Source organism: Alligator mississippiensis, chromosome 3 (genome assembly GCF_030867095.1).
Source record: "Alligator mississippiensis isolate rAllMis1 chromosome 3, rAllMis1, whole genome shotgun sequence".
In the NCBI taxonomy this organism is placed as follows: domain Eukaryota; kingdom Metazoa; phylum Chordata; order Crocodylia; family Alligatoridae; genus Alligator; species Alligator mississippiensis.
The window spans coordinates 288,770,458-288,786,141 of record NC_081826.1 but is presented as its reverse complement, the minus strand read 5'-3'; the positions used below and the strand labels follow the sequence as shown (position 1 = coordinate 288,786,141).

Here is a 15,684-nt window from a genome sequence, read left to right as displayed (position 1 = left end):
TTCACAAAGAGGGATTATTTCTTAGAACCAAATGGGTGGGTCCCAGCTGATAAACTACATGCAATTACAAGGTAGGGGATAATTTTATTGAAGCTAAAAACAAGATACGGCTGAAGAGAATTATCAATTATTGATGCCAATTTAGTTGACTATTACTGCATTTGTCAACTGGCACATGGATTTCCCACTTAAGAAAAATAAATGGAATAGATATGTAATGCATGTATTAAGAGTCGGTAAAATTAATTCTGAATTATGAAACTACAAATCAACCTTAACATCTTGGCATATCGGATAGAGCTGCTGTTGCCAAATGGTGTGCATGGTAGCATGCAGTATTTATTCTACTTAGCTGCTCTCTGTACTGTTACAGGCATAATTTGTTCATGGCATGTGTCACTATAATTTTGAAAAGTCACCACCACCTATCAGAGTCAAGAGGACTCAGAGTTGGAGCAAGAAGAAACACTCAGGCTGCTATTAAAAATCAACACTGTCAACAGTTATGCTGCTGGTATTCATGACAGCAGAGCTCTTTCCTGTTCCAATTAGGACAAATGGCCGTCTCCCCTTAAGCAATCAGTGATCGGTATTTCTGACTTTTAAATTACAATTATGATAAGGCCGAAAACATGGGAAGAGGATTCATTCTGTAAAGCAGCTCATAAATTCTGCACAACAATGTGGGAGGAAAAAGGCTGACTGTGCCCTTGTTTTGCAGTTATTGCCTTACAACTGGTAAAGGCCTCCATGCTAAGAATTCGATACTGAGAGTGAGGGCTAGGGATTTCTCTAACAGCCTGTTCAGGACACAAGCCTGCGTTCTAAGGCTGTTATGTGCCTCCTCCCTTGCGAATGCTCCCTTTCATTCCTAAAAAAAAAAAAGTCAGATACCTAAATCTGCATGCAAACAAATGTTCTGAACATTGAACACAAGAGAAATGAAGGGCATTTGGCACCTCTGAAAAATCAAGTCATTTTCTTCCAGTTTCAGATGCACTGAGGCACCTGGCCTTAGGCATCCACAATGGAAGTGCTGACCCATATGAACAACACCACACACAACATTTTAGTCTCCTGCATGCAATAACCCTGCCACTACCAACAGACAGTGCTGTAAAGAATAGTGCCTTCTGAAGCGCAGGCTGCCTTTTCACTTGCTGGTTTTGGATATCAAAACTGAATACACAGTTTAAATTTCCCACAGGGTTAGTAAGCGGGATCAATGGTATCTTGGATTCATTACAGCACATGCAACAATCACTGCAGGGTCAATTTTCCCTGCGGTGGGATAAACCATTTATAAATTGATTTTACAGTTCATTGATTTCCATGCCATTGCTTATCTGGAAGAGGGTGGCAAATAGAATAAAGAAACAATTATTATTTTTTTATTTGAAATTCTGCAACATGAATGGACAACAGAGTGATGTATATATTTAGAGAGAATGAACTGTTTTGTCAGAACTTTACATTCAGAAAAGAAATTAATGGACCCCATGGTAGAAGCACTTACGGGTTCTAGGAGACCCGACAGCTCTCTGGGTATTTGTCCCTTTGAATATCTAAGTTACACCCTGATCATAGGAAACTAAGCAAAGAGCTTTTCTCCTTTTTGCTTATTTTGCCAGAGGCAGCACTGAAGTCCTTTGCAGGGAGTTTGATGAGATGACATTTAAAGCAGCTCATGGATGTGGTGAAAATTCTGCTTTTTCATTCTGATAATTCTCAATTTCTCCAAAACTAACTTTTTATGTCCTACTGTGGTATCTCAGGGAAATGCAAGTCCAAGGTGAGCCATGAGCTGGGTGGGGGAAGGTTGGTACCTGACTGGTCTCAACACCATGCTCTAGAGATGAAAGATGAGGAGGCTGCTAGCTCTTAAGCTGGGGGAACAAGTTGAATTCCTGTCCCTGTGCCTCAGGTCCTGGACAGACACTATGTCAACATCATTCCACTGGTCTAAGACCATAGCAGACAAATAACACAACCTGCTAAACTGGGGCAATTCACCCAAGATGGCATAGATTACTCTGATTCTTTCAGGGGTAATAACCCTACCCGGACAAATTATACCAGCATAGGTGGTGTCTGCCCACAGTAGTTTCCAGGGTAGTCTCTCCCTCAAGGAAAATAAGCTATTCACTAGATCCATGCCAGCTAATGGTGAGGTACTGTAACAGCAGCCTAGTCTCAGTTATCCTAAACTGCCCATCTGTGGATATCATAATTTATAACAAGTTACAGAACTGGTACAACTTGCACACGGGTGTGCAATGATCTGCCCATGCACTCACTCCTCATTTCTAAAGCAGAGTCAACACCCTTCTTCACAAGGGCTTGGTGTCCACTAATATACTTACGACTGGAAAACACAGGTGTCACAGGCGAAGTGGCCATAAGTACCCATGATATCTATAAGATAGACAGGTGATCTAAATTCTTTGACTGATCTGAACCATTGACTTTTTCATCCTGTCAGAGTTAATTCAGGTTTTTACCTGCCAAGATAGATTAACCAAGCACTGTGCCCTAGGGTGCATACCTCTGTTTGATGAGGTCTCAAACCACATACTAACAGTAGTAATATTTTATAAGAATGGGGCTTGCCCAGATGCTGTTGGGTAAAACATCGATTTCCTCACCCTTGTACTCTCTACTAGGGGTGCACTGATAAAGATATTTTGGGCTGTACTGATGGCCAATTATTAATGAGTCACATTGGCTGATACGGATCCGATTGACAATATGCAGCCTGGCAGCTTGGAGAACAGTATCCAGCTGGTAAGTCTGTTGGGGGGAAGGGGCAGGGCAGGGAGGAAAGGGGCATGGGGGGGCATATTGAGGCCCCCGCAGTGAGGGAGAGAGAGGAGCAGGGGCTGGGACAGGGGTAGGCACTGCCTAGCCGAGGCAGGGTGGAGCAAGGGACTGAGCTGCGAGAGTCTCGTCTAGGGGGCACTGGGAGGGGGGCAGCTCCTGCTGCTGTGTGCACCCCTGGGGGAGACATGGGGGACACATGCTCCCCAGATCTGTGTGCAGGGTGATGGTGGGCTGCTGCTGTGGGCTGGGCTCTTCCTAGCAGGGGAGTTGGGCTGGGGCTGTGTTCAGGGTGGGTGGTGTTGGGAGGGGGGGGGGCTATGGAGTGGGCTACAACCACCCCAAAATTCACTGTAGTCCCCCCATCCCCCTTGAGGAGCCACCCTTCACCTCCCTGTGCCCCCTGGATGAACTGCCCACAGGTCCATCCTGTACCCCTCCCCAGCTGGGCAGTGCCTGCCCCTGCCCCACTCCTTCCCTCACTGCAGGGACCTCAATCTGCATCCCCCCCACAACAGACTTACCAGCCGGATGCTGGCCGACTTACCAGCTGGATGCTGGTGTGCACGTGGCATTTACCAGCGACATTATTGGCCACATCAGCCAAAAACAGCTGACTGCTGATCATGTCAATTTTCCTTTTACTGGTGCCGATATGGTATGGACCAATGTATCAGTGTACCTCTACTCTCTACAGGTGCAGAATGCAGCCTGCATAAATACTACATTCCACCATGGATATAGCTACCTAGCTTCAAGCCCAGAAGTCTACAATAAGGGTTGGTACAGCAGTAGTGCTTTCTGAGTATATACTTTATCATGCCCTTCAGGATCTTGGACTGTGAAAGGCCAGAACATCAAATATTGTTAAAGAATCATGCAAGTCAGGGGTGGAAAAGTTGCTCTGGGTCACCCAGTAGTTTCCCATAACTACACATCATCAATATGGCAATTTTTTAAAATTCAAGTGCTTCTGCTGAGTTTGTTGTAACTAGCTCATCATACAACACCATTGTGCTATGATTGTCTTTAACTGCCAAAGAGATTTTTTTCTTATTTCCAGGATGAATTTGCCCTTTTTTAACTTGATCCCCATACTCCTAAATCTTAATTCTCATACGGTGTGCCCTAAGGCACTCAAAGAAAGCCAATTATGGATGTGACATTAATATTAACAGAAGGGCCTCTTTTACCTGGGAACTTTTGTTTTCTTTCTCTTTCTCTCTCTTCTCCAGCTGGGCTTGCAACTTCTTTCTCTCCTGTTCAAGCTCCCTCACTCGCTTTTGTAGTTTCAGGAAGACAGTCATGTCCATGGCTGCTTTCTCGATACCGACCTCCTATGAAAGAGGAAAGAGGAAAAGAAAGAAATGAAAAATTGTAGCAGCCCAAAGGCTTTGCCAAATATTCCACTCCTAGTTGAAATGTGTGGGATGTGTGCCATTATATGTTTGCATCACCCCCAAACACTTGCTTAATGTGAGAGTTTTTAAAAGTTTACATACCTTTTAAAAATCAATATTAACATTTGTGTTGCACATTATATTAAATTCTAGTGACACACAGGTTATAAAGGAACACTAAGTGGCTAATAGTGTTAATTACTCAAATCAGCCTATAAATATTCCTATACATAGCCAGCAGATCAATAGACTTCTTATAGCCATAGATAACAGCCATTTATGACACCTTTTACAGAGTTACCTAAAACCATCTATATGTTATACTAATGTCTGTAACAGGCTTAGGGCATCCGTTATTAATTTATTTATTAGTCTTTGATAAGTTATACCTAGACTTTTAATTCTAAAATTCAACCAATACTGATTTTTCATATTGCCCAAAGATACCAATCCATTGCAATCAGATAGGAGATTCCTCAGAACTCCTTATACACGTTAGAGAAGCCTCATAACGTCCAGGTGAGAAAGTCCACAGAAATGGAAGCTGGGGCAGAGAAGACTTCTTCAGGGTCACAGACCAACTCTATAACAGGCTGCAGCCTCTCAGGAATGCACTCTACCTTTGTAGCTCCTGTATTTTAGACTCCATCTTAAATCTGAAGTATTTATATTACTGGCCTCTGCCTCTGGTAGCAAACATAAGCCAAAATATACTCTCCCCTTCCCCAAGTACATTAGACAATAAGCTAATTTCCTACAGTTGACTTCAGAGCGTACATTGGTTGGAAAAGTATGTGTAAAACTAACTGGAAAAAAGATGTAATTTAGGAGGTTTGTAACATATTTTGGGTATCCCTCCAGATGAAAGTTGCTACATAAACATGACATAACCAGCAGAATAATTAATAGAGAACCATAACAATAGCTAATGGTCGGTGTTTATATCCATAAATACTTGCTAGGATGTGTGCGCTGGAGCAGTGCCCACTGCAGGCCTGCAGCCTCGTAATGTCTCTTTCATACAATTACGATTCTGTAGCACGAGTGCAATTCTCACTAGTCACATTTCCTAGGCCATTCCACTCCCCTGCTTTTTCATTAATGTGATCCCAAAACTTAAATTATTCCTTCCTGGGTACTCAGGAACATACAGAGCCCCCTAGCTCATCTGACTTACAGTACCTCCACTTGTTGTATTGCATCCTCTGTATCTCCTATCTCAGATGTAGAGAATGACGGGTAGTTGGAGTCAGACTCGAGACTGCTCTGATTAGAGGGGTTTCTTCTGTGCCCTGGGGTTTGCTGTTGAAACAGAGATCATGTGAGTGAATCAATACTACCGCAAAGACACTGTAGTCAAGATAGGCAAACTGTTTGAGTTGGGGACCTTGTCTGTTAGGTATTCTGGAAATTATCAGGTACACGTGTGATACTTTATACCTAGTACACTCAAGGCATTTTTTGTGATGATAATATTTATGTTCATATTATTGTAAAATAAAAACAACAAAAATAAACTGTAAGCCAATAAGTAAAATACAATAAGAAAGCAATACTAAAGTATTGTAGCATCCAGAGTATTTAATGAGCCAAAGTACTGTGCTCAGGATTGTACAGGACACATAGAAGATTGGCTCTTCTCAAAATGCTCCACAAAACAATGCAGACATGTAGTGCTGAAAACAAGGACTCCTCATGAAGCAGTGTGTTGTAAAAGTAAATATTATGTTTTTAATATTAAAGTTTACTTTTCTAAGAGGTTACTTTTTGTCTTCTTTGGCACTACTGCTTGTGCTGACATTACCAGAGGGCAATGTTGAGTCAACACACAAAATTAAAGATGCCCCCACAAACCTCTTGCATTTATCCAACATTTTTAAAAGCATTTCTAAACACCAGATGCCTGGGAAATTTGACCAGGAAAATCTGAATGTTGAGCTTAATTCTTTTTTTGCAGCTCCCCCTGGGTTTTCTTTCAAATGTTTGGCCCCCAAACCAGTTGGCAGCATCCTTTAATTATTCATATTTAATTTTCAAAGAAGCTATTACTAAAAATTCAGCAGAGCCAGTCAGATCTAACACTCACTCACATTTTTATATTTATGAAACCAAGATGGTTTTCACTGAACTGAATGCCATGATGTGCCCATGTCACTGACTTGGAGAAAATGGAAACAATTTCTACTAAGATTTGCTTATTATTTCAAGATAAATCTAAAAACACTTAAAGTAACTACAGAAAGTTACACATTCCCTGAAAAAGTTTCCCCACACTAATTTCAATGCAGAAGTTCACTCGCAGAATCATCAACACAAACCAATTGGGTAATACTGCCACTGTCACCAAGTGTTTTGTGGGATGAACTGTACCACATTATCATGACTAGAAGACGGGAGCACAGAGATAGTTTAAAAAGGCTCTTCCATTACCTTTATAATAGTCATCTCATCCCTCAAATTGTCATATCTCTGCTCCAGCCTCGAAAATTCCTTCACAAGGTTTTGATAACGAGATCTTTCCTCTTCTAGCTCCTTCTTCAACAGATTTTCCTCAACAGTGTTGCGTGCAAATTCATCTTTAAAAGATATATTCATAATGGAAAATCATGGTTCAATAAGTATTGCCTGTAGGCAACTGCAAAAGCACTGATGGGCAAATGCACATCTGTTAAGTGACTTCCCAAAGCAACCCAAGCTAATGCCAAATGACTATATTGCAACTGGTTTGTGACAATTTCCTATATGAGATGGCCATTTGGAGCAGCTCTCCTGCTTTTAGGAGAAAAGGCCTCTGCTACCATTTGAAGTACAGAAGATTCTTCCTTACCTACTAGTAATAAGCAGGGATCTGGGTTTTCCATTTCCCATGGAAAAGCAGAGTAAAACACGGACTTCCCTCCTTACTGGAGTACAACGCAGATTTCTCATTTTAGCAGAGAAACCCACAGATGTTACAGTTTCGCAGAGAGCTCTGTGGGCTGGCAGATTTCCAGCCTGCAAGGAGCTGGGGGGAGCGGGAGGAGGGTGGTCTGACAGCCTGGAGAGCAGCTCCCACAGGTAAGTTGCAGGGGGATTGAGGCCTCCATAGGGAGGGAGTTGGGTAGGGCTGGGGCTACTGGTGATGTGTGGGGCTTGGGGCCGCAATGCATAGCTGCAGGGCCCCAGCGCTCCCCACCACGGTTCATGCTCCAGGGGGAGGGCAGGGGAGCCACATGCCCCCCCAGATCTGTATGCAGGGCGGAGGCAGGCTGCCCACTGCAGGCTCGGGCTCCCATCCTAATGCCCTCCTCCGGTGCCTCTGCAGCCCAGCAGGTGCAACCCAGTACTGCAGGGCACAGTGAGGCTGCACAGGAAAGCTACCTGCTGTTGCAAGCTCCGCGCTGCCCTGATGATGCATCCCCTTATTGCCTTGCCTTAATAGCACGTGTAGATGTATCCTAGGAGTCTGAATAAGCAGACAGATTGCCAATACCGCTGAATATTTAGCAACTCGCATCTATTTCTTCCAGTGGAAACCGCTGGGATCCCAGCACCAGAAAAAAAAGCAAGCCTCTTTTGGAGTACTTAAATATGAACCTTAACGTGTGGTTTTCAAAACATGGGTGTGTAAGTCCTGGGACAGCTGGCAATCAGGTGCACAGGCAGCAGCCTACGGGGAGGCTTCCACTGGGTCTGTATTATGCCTACTTCTAGCTAGAGCTTTTCAAGAGCTCCAAAGGCACCAAAGCTAAAACCAACAAATATTTCACAAGTCTGCTCTGTGTCCTTGTGTTTTCAACCTATTATATGGAGGGGCACTTCCGAAATGCAACAAGTCAATTAGACCCACATCCACAGGAGGCAGATTACGCAATTCCTATATAAAGAAAATCCTGTATCAGAATAAAAACTGAAGAGAGTCAGATAAAAGGCAGAAGGCATCCACGAGGGAGTACAGGCCTTTCAGAGTCCAGGGACTCCCCTGACTTTTCTCTGTAGGTCTCTCATCAAGGCCTCTGCACTAGAAGTCATTCCCTCGCTCCTGACACAGCAAGAAAAAGTCCCTCGTCGCGGTTCAAATACAAGAGCGTTTGAACATCTGTTTCTAGTACCCTGTTCTACCTGTCGGCATTAGAGAGCTGTCCCCTGCTCCCCGCCCTCTCCCCCCTTCACCCCTGCAATGCAACTGAATGGAAAATCCTTCAGGTACGATATTCTCTGCTTAATCCCTCACAGATTAAATCAGGTTCCTGTTTTGTTATCCTGCAGTAGGACAGAAAGAACAGAACAACAAACACTGGCAAGGGGGAAGAAGGGGTAGTACGCTGGAAAATTAGCACATATCAGGATAGGAGCCATTCCTGAGGCACAAAGGAGAAACAAGTTGTAGGAAGCATGGTTAAACCCCTGGGTTACTGAAAGTGTTATGAATCCATAAACCCTTTTTTCTTACCTTCAGATTGACACAGGACTCTGTTGTTAAGCTCCTCTTTTTCCTGTTTCAAAAGAGCATTCTCCTCTTCTAGGTCTGATACACGCTAGGAAAGGAACACGGTAAAGCATTACGTCCTGTAACGCAGGCCACCTCCCGGTCAACCTCCCTCCAGGGGGATTACGTTTCACCTGGCTGGAGCTCCCCCCCATCCTAAATGAAACCAGTTTCTCTCGCTGGGCTCTGGAAGCAATTCGAACCAATCCAGAAGCGTGAATCGAAAGAGGGATTCAACCGCAACTGAAGTATGTTTTTCTCCTCTAAGTAAACTGTCCCAAAAAACCAGACATGGGAATTAACTAGTTAATAAGCCATTTCTTTAACTTCTTAACTAGTTAACTTTTAACTTTAACTAGTTAAATTTTTCAGCTGTCAACTTTTAACTTTAACTAGTTAAATAAAGGGTTAACTAACTTTTTAAAAGTATAAGTTAAAAAAAAAAAGGAAAGAAAGAAATCCGGCTTTCCCAGAGTTTTTCCCCACTCACACAGCCACTCTCTAGGACTTACGTGGAACAATATTTCTTTATTGAAACGCTAGGACTTCTTGTTTGAGAGACAGAAAGTAGCGTGCCTTCCTAGTCTCTTAAGAACTATAAGTCCCAGAGCTCCTTAGTTCATGCTGGCATTTTCTGTGCATTTGCAGAAGTGAACAGGGCAGCCAGTTGGCTGCAGGAGAGGGAACAAGCACAAGCAAGCAGAGACACTGATCCCAGTTAGAGTGGGAGCAAGTAGTGAGGGTAAAGCAGATAATGACTTTTTAAAATTTTAATGAAGATCAGAACCAGCAGCCCAGAGCCCAAGTTGAGCATTACTTCTCATCTGTGACAAACGTATCTGAGATGTCACCCACCATGAAAAAACTATTCATCCGGTATAACACAAGCATTCCCTCATCTGCCCATGTAGAGCAATTGTTCAGTAGTGGGGGCTTAGTTTTGCAGACAGAAGAGGAAAATCGTCAGATGTAAATTTTGAAATGCAGCTTTTGGTGAAGTTCAATAAGCAGGTTTAAACAGTTTCTGCTATGCAACTGAACCTTCTTTTTCTCATTTAAACGGATTTTCTCATTTCAGTCTAATTTTGATTTTCACACACTTTCATTATTTCTAATTCAGATGCATTTCATACCCTTTTGTTACCTTTTGAGCAACAAAAATTGTAGCTACAGAGGTTTTCTGTGGAAACAGCTTTCATTTGTCACCTGGCTATGAATATCTCCTTTCTGTTATTCTGGTGTACCTATATGATGCATTGACTTTTACAAAGTACTTCGCATGGAGAGGGTGAGAAGGATCTAACATTACATAGGTATTGGTAAATTGGTATTCTGAAAACTGTATGACAAGTATAACTTTGTTTTCAGGTAAAGCAGAGTGAGTGCCTAGTAAATTAGTGCGCTTCTGTGGGCTTATGAAAAAGAAACCCATTCATTGCATTTGAAAATGAAAAACGATGCTAAGAGGCAATTCACCATGTTTCACACATTTCTCGAATTAACTTAACTTTTAACTAGTTACTCTCTTTTTAACTTACCATTTAACTAGTTGCAAGTGGAAATATTTAACTTTTAACTTAATTTTAAAGGCTGCTAACTTTTAACTTTAACTAGTTACATTTTTCATAAACTTTTCCCACGACTGCAAAAAACTAAACTTGACAAAAATAGAGCTGTTTCACTGAATGCAAACACAACACAAGCTGTTCACTGGGATCCACTGGATAAGGCTGTCCAAATACAAAAAAGTCCATTTTCATATTTTAAAAGAACTACACGTTTGCCTTAAAAACACTGCTGCTAATTTTGCTTGTCTTGTCCACAGTGCCACCTTCCTATAGAGGAAGCAAACCTCTTGGCCAGATGCATGGTATTGTCCATGTACTTTTACAAGGATGGAACTTTGACAAGAAAATAAGAGAACAAGATGACATGAGGATGGGAGGGTGGACAGGGGGTGGACCAAGTATAAATGCTGCCACTAAGAAAGGATTACAAAAGGAAAAAAGCCAGAAGGGAAGTACAGAGGAGACAACAGCAACATCATTCTGAGCATTCAAAAAAAGAATCTGCAATACGTAAACCACAATGATGGCGAGGGCTGGACATCAACTGTCCATGGAGGCATGTTTCCAGCCACAAGAGGATCTCAACATGCTTCCCAGTTAATAAAGGAGTTTAGAGACATAGCAAAGAGAGAGACAGACAAAGCATTTGAGCCATGTGGAAGGACTGTTAGGGAGATCCTTTAAATTTTCCAAGCAATGCATCTGTTGTGGCAGTCTTGCTGTGCTCATCACCAGAGTATCCAAGTGCTTTAACAAGCTAAATACTAAATATGTTAACCTGGCTGTAACTCTGAAATGGTATGTTTGCTATATGTCCTTTGTGCATCTCATATTAGGATTATAAAAAACTTTGGAGTGAGGACTCTGCATTTTTTACAGCATGCAGCCCAACAAGACAGGACTCTCCAAACTACTGTAATATAAATAGATGATAACACATTTTAAGTATTAATACTCGTCACTAACAGTCATGACTGACAGTTAATGGTCACACTGCCTGAATACTAAAAACCAGTGCTAAACATGGTAGTCATAAGAGATGCTATGTAAAAGCATGAAGCAGAGTAAAACTGAATGTCACATAGGATGACACTGCTCCTACAGTGAAGCTGGCAGCCACTCAGTAAACTCACTCAGCCTTGCTCATTAATGTATATGCCAACATTAGTTTAGACAAGTCAAAACAGAAAGTTGTTGTACATAAATGTGTGACATACTGCTCCATTTAAGCAGAAAATTCTGCTGCTGCTACCAGGGATGAAAGCACAACTCAATGCGCAGCATGCTGATGTGATGTTACTCTTGAGGTTTATGCAGTTGCATCACATAATACGAATGCCAAAATTTAGAAATGTCTTGCAGGGAACAATACATGGATCTCAAAGCATCTGGAAAAAAACAACTCCATGCTATGAAGGGTTTTTCACTAAGCAAGAAAGCATAACACAGCCTAACTGTAACTAAAATACAATCATCTAATTTAAGAGTGTTCATGCTTCTCTAGTTAGTCTTCTGAGAAGGTAGAATAAACCAAGGTATTTTAGCAAAAAATTCACATGGAAAAAACAATGGCTAGTGGAGGTGAAAATAGAGAAGATTCAAAATGTACTCACAACTCATTTCTGCTGTGCACCATGGCAACTTGAGCACAGTAACTCAGAAAATCACTTCTGCTCTTTTACAATCATTTAGCTATAAAACTATAACTGAACGAGTCATCCCCATGGAGCAATCAGCTATACCTTTGCGTGAATTATGTTTACATTGTGAATACTGCTGTGGACTAGACAGAAGTGGAGTAAAGAAAACTTACTCTCTGCACCCTGCAGAACTACAGGCAACTTGGGAAAATGTGTTTATATTGCATCAGCAAGGTAAATCTAAAGCGTGTGTGCATGTGCATGTGTGTGTGTGCGCGCATGAATATTCCCCAAATGCTATAATACAATGTGCTCTTTATATAGCAATCTCTCATAATCTGGAAAAGGAGGAGAGGACTGAGAAGCCCGAGGCTGAGAAATCTCTTACTTTTGTTTGAAGGGAAGAAAAAGTATGGCATAGAGATGAGCTGGCACAATAAATGGCTCCTTGCTAAAGACATATCCTTTATCCTCTATAAACTCCAGGCCCAAATGAAAGCTTTTTATTCTCTCAAAGCTAATGGGTTTTGTTTATTGGTTTCTTGTTTCCCTATGAAAGAGAAAAACTAGAACTTCACATTCACATTTCAGAGAATCCTAATGAGAACAGAAATGGCCCATTTAATGCGGGAACAGAGAAATGGAGCCAGTTACATTGAAGCAATGCTTCAAAATTCCTCTATGGTTTGAGATTTCTATCTATAGCTGAGCTTTCCTTGGGAGAAAGCGAGACCCAGATTTCAAAAAGAGCTCGGCACCCACTTTGGTGCTTAAATGAAGTGTCTGGAGTTTCTGAAAGTGCTCAGCACCAAGCAGCTCTCCTTGAGATCTAAAATATTTGCAGGCTAGGTATTGAAGGCCAAGCATTTTTGAGATCAAGTCCTTACTTGGTTGTCTAAAATGACACTTCAACACTATCTGGCTTCAGTTATGGGTACTAGGTACTTTGGAAAGTCTGGCACTAAGGCTGGGGGGAGTAACCAGTTAGGATGTTCTAAAAACTCCAGCTAGGTAGCTCGCAGAACAGGTAGGTTATTTGCTAAAATCCATTCAGAATAGTTCATCGGACCCACACTGCACTCTCCTGCTGGAGTCTGAAAATTAAGTCAGTCAGATAAACTATGTTGATTGAAGGAAGACAAACTAAGAGAAAAAGTGAAAGAACAAACCTGAGCATATAGGCAGACAAGGTTCTTTGGGCAGATGTGGTATCTTTTATTAGACCACAATATAGTTGGAAAAATTGTTCTCTGAAAGCTTGTGGGCACAAATATCATTTTTTAGGCATCTAGAGTCTGCTAGTGAACTGCGTGCTCTCCTGGGTAGAATAGAAGCCAAAATGCAGGTCTGTGAAGATGCAAATGCACAGCAGTGAGGATCAGAGGGAATGGGAGACAACAGGTGGGAGACAGGTGCAGGAGAAGGGGAAATGCTGAACTGGTGATAGAAGAACATAGCTGGTAAAATGCAGACAGGTTACCTGGGGTTATCAGATGGCAGGCAGGTTATAACGTGCCATAAATAATGTCTGTATTTAGTCCATCATTTTTTGTATACAGTAGGTTTAGGAAGTGAAGCTCTCTCTGAGGGTAGATTCTTTACTGACAACATTGCAATTAAAATGGATTTGTGGCAGCTGCAGACATGTTCAAGTCCAAAAAGTTAAATGGAAACAGTCAATTTAAATTCAACTGGTAAAAAGTGCCTGCTAAAATCTATAGAGTGCGCATTCCTATCCTGCTCACCACAGTGACACCAAACGGAGCCAGGGCACCCATTGCTAAATCAGCAGTGGGGAAATTCTCAATAACTCTCCTCGCCAGAGCCTCCTATGGTGACCAGATGGCATGCACTTCTGTTTGATGCTGAGCTCGAAGAAACTGGATCTCCAGACCACTGAGGATGTCTGCCTAACAATTAACAGCTATCAAAGCCCTACTACACTAACCACAACAGTTCATTTTTGCATAGCACTTTCCTCCCCTGGATCACAAAGCACTTCAAAAGACACAAGCCGTGTTTCAAAACACTTCTTGCACGTTAGACGATTACAGGGGCAGGTGAAAAATCTGTCAAAATTTGATTTTAAATTTGAAGAAAAATGTTCATTTTGTTGTTAGCACACTTGACATAAAAACTGACCAAGACATTTTGCAGGTTTTGGACATTTGTTTTACCTTTTGACAGCTTTCCACTGACAGTTTTCATGTGGTATTTAGTAACATACTTATAGCTATCTAAACTTTCTTATTTCACAAAACTCCAGCTCTACTTCTTTCTGCAGCAATGCCAATAATCATATCACTGGAATCATGCTTGTGTTTTACTGTAAACTCCTCAGGGTGGACAATCTTCAACAGAAAAGCTCCAGACCTAGGAGAGCTCCCTACTTGCCGTTTGACAGCAAACTGGAGTTTGCTATTGAAAGCTAATTTTTGACCTGAGAAGGTGGTGATGGAGAGAGCATGGCACACCATTTAGTGCAGGAGGCCATGAGAGCTGTTCTTTGAAACTGGGTCATTTGTTGCCCTAAAGCATCGAATATTTCTCCTGCCATCATTATTTACGTAGCAAGGTAAAGCCATGGGTAGACATGGTTCTTTGGGTAAATCTGGTATCTTTTACAAGACCAACTCAAATAGTTGGAACTACTTGAGTTGGTCTAATAAAAGATACCAGACTTACCCAAAGAACCTTGCCTGCCTATGTCCTTAGACCAACGTGGCTACAACCTACACCAAGGTAAAGCCATGACTTTCTGCCGCTCAAGTGCCATTTCTCACCATCCTTATCTTCTAAATTCTCCTAAAAGAATTGCAAAGAAAAGAGAAAACTGATTTTTCCCTCAGTTGTATCACTTCCATGAAAGTGTCCTGTGACTGAGGACTTGTCCTGCCATGAATCGAGGAAGTCACTTTTGGCAAGCATTTAAAATTAAATGTGGTTGTTTAGCAAGCAAATGCAGAGGCATAACAACAGGGCAGCTCCATACCCTGGGCAGAGGTAGCGTATGGGGTAAGATGGCCAGCTGTGGCTGCTGTTTTTGCACACACTCGGTCACTCCATCAGTTCTGCTACTGAGCAAATGAATCTATTAATTCCTTTCACACATGTCCAGTGCATAAAACAGCCATAGAGGAGCAGACAAAACAGTAACTACTGCTACTGGCATTGCTTCGACAAATAAGGCAGATATAATAAATCAAGTGTGTACATACTAACTATCCTTTGGAAAGATACGCAGAAAGATTTAGTGGGTTTAATTGCAAAACTTTGTCTGTGTACTTAAATAATTCCAGTATTTGGCTCTCACAGCAAACCATCAAAACTCCAGGCTGAAGGACATGCTTATCTAGGGAAATGAACCAGAACAGCCCCTGCAAAGTATGTTATTCCTGAAGAGACCCATGTGTAGGTGCCCCATTGCAGAAGAAGTGTGGCTCCAGAGTAGAATAAAGGTTCTGGAATAAAAGTCACTTCTACTTCAGAACAGGTGAGCTCTTGGACAGCAATGTGAAACAGCTTGTAGTCAATCACCCAGCATATAAATGCTTTTTCCTAAGCTTTTTCTTTGGGGTTAATATTAAGGAAACCACTCAGGTATTTCAGCTGCAGAAAGTATGAGGGACTGCTTCCATTTAGTCTCCCTCCCAGTCCCATCACAGATAATACTGCTGTTTGTGAGTGCTCAAACTTCTGTATTCCAGTTACCAAGGGATCGTATAACAAGAACTAAAAAGTGAGGGATTTCTTGGTAGAAGACTCTGCAAAGTGCTTATAGTGCAATGTGT

General features: G+C 41.9%; 1 protein-coding gene across 1 annotated transcript in view; it reads right to left on the bottom strand.

Moving 5' to 3' along the window:
• Positions 1–15,684, bottom strand: part of MYO5B (myosin VB) — a 404,810-nt gene that overhangs the window by 61,042 nt on the left and 328,084 nt on the right. The window contains exons 23-26 of the mRNA XM_014593958.3: positions 8,650–8,734; positions 6,648–6,793; positions 5,400–5,519; positions 4,011–4,154 (exon numbers count right to left, since the gene is read on the bottom strand). Of these exons, the coding sequence (XP_014449444.1) occupies positions 4,011–4,154; positions 5,400–5,519; positions 6,648–6,793; positions 8,650–8,734 (495 nt within the window). The remainder of the gene's footprint in view (positions 1–4,010; positions 4,155–5,399; positions 5,520–6,647; positions 6,794–8,649; positions 8,735–15,684) is intronic.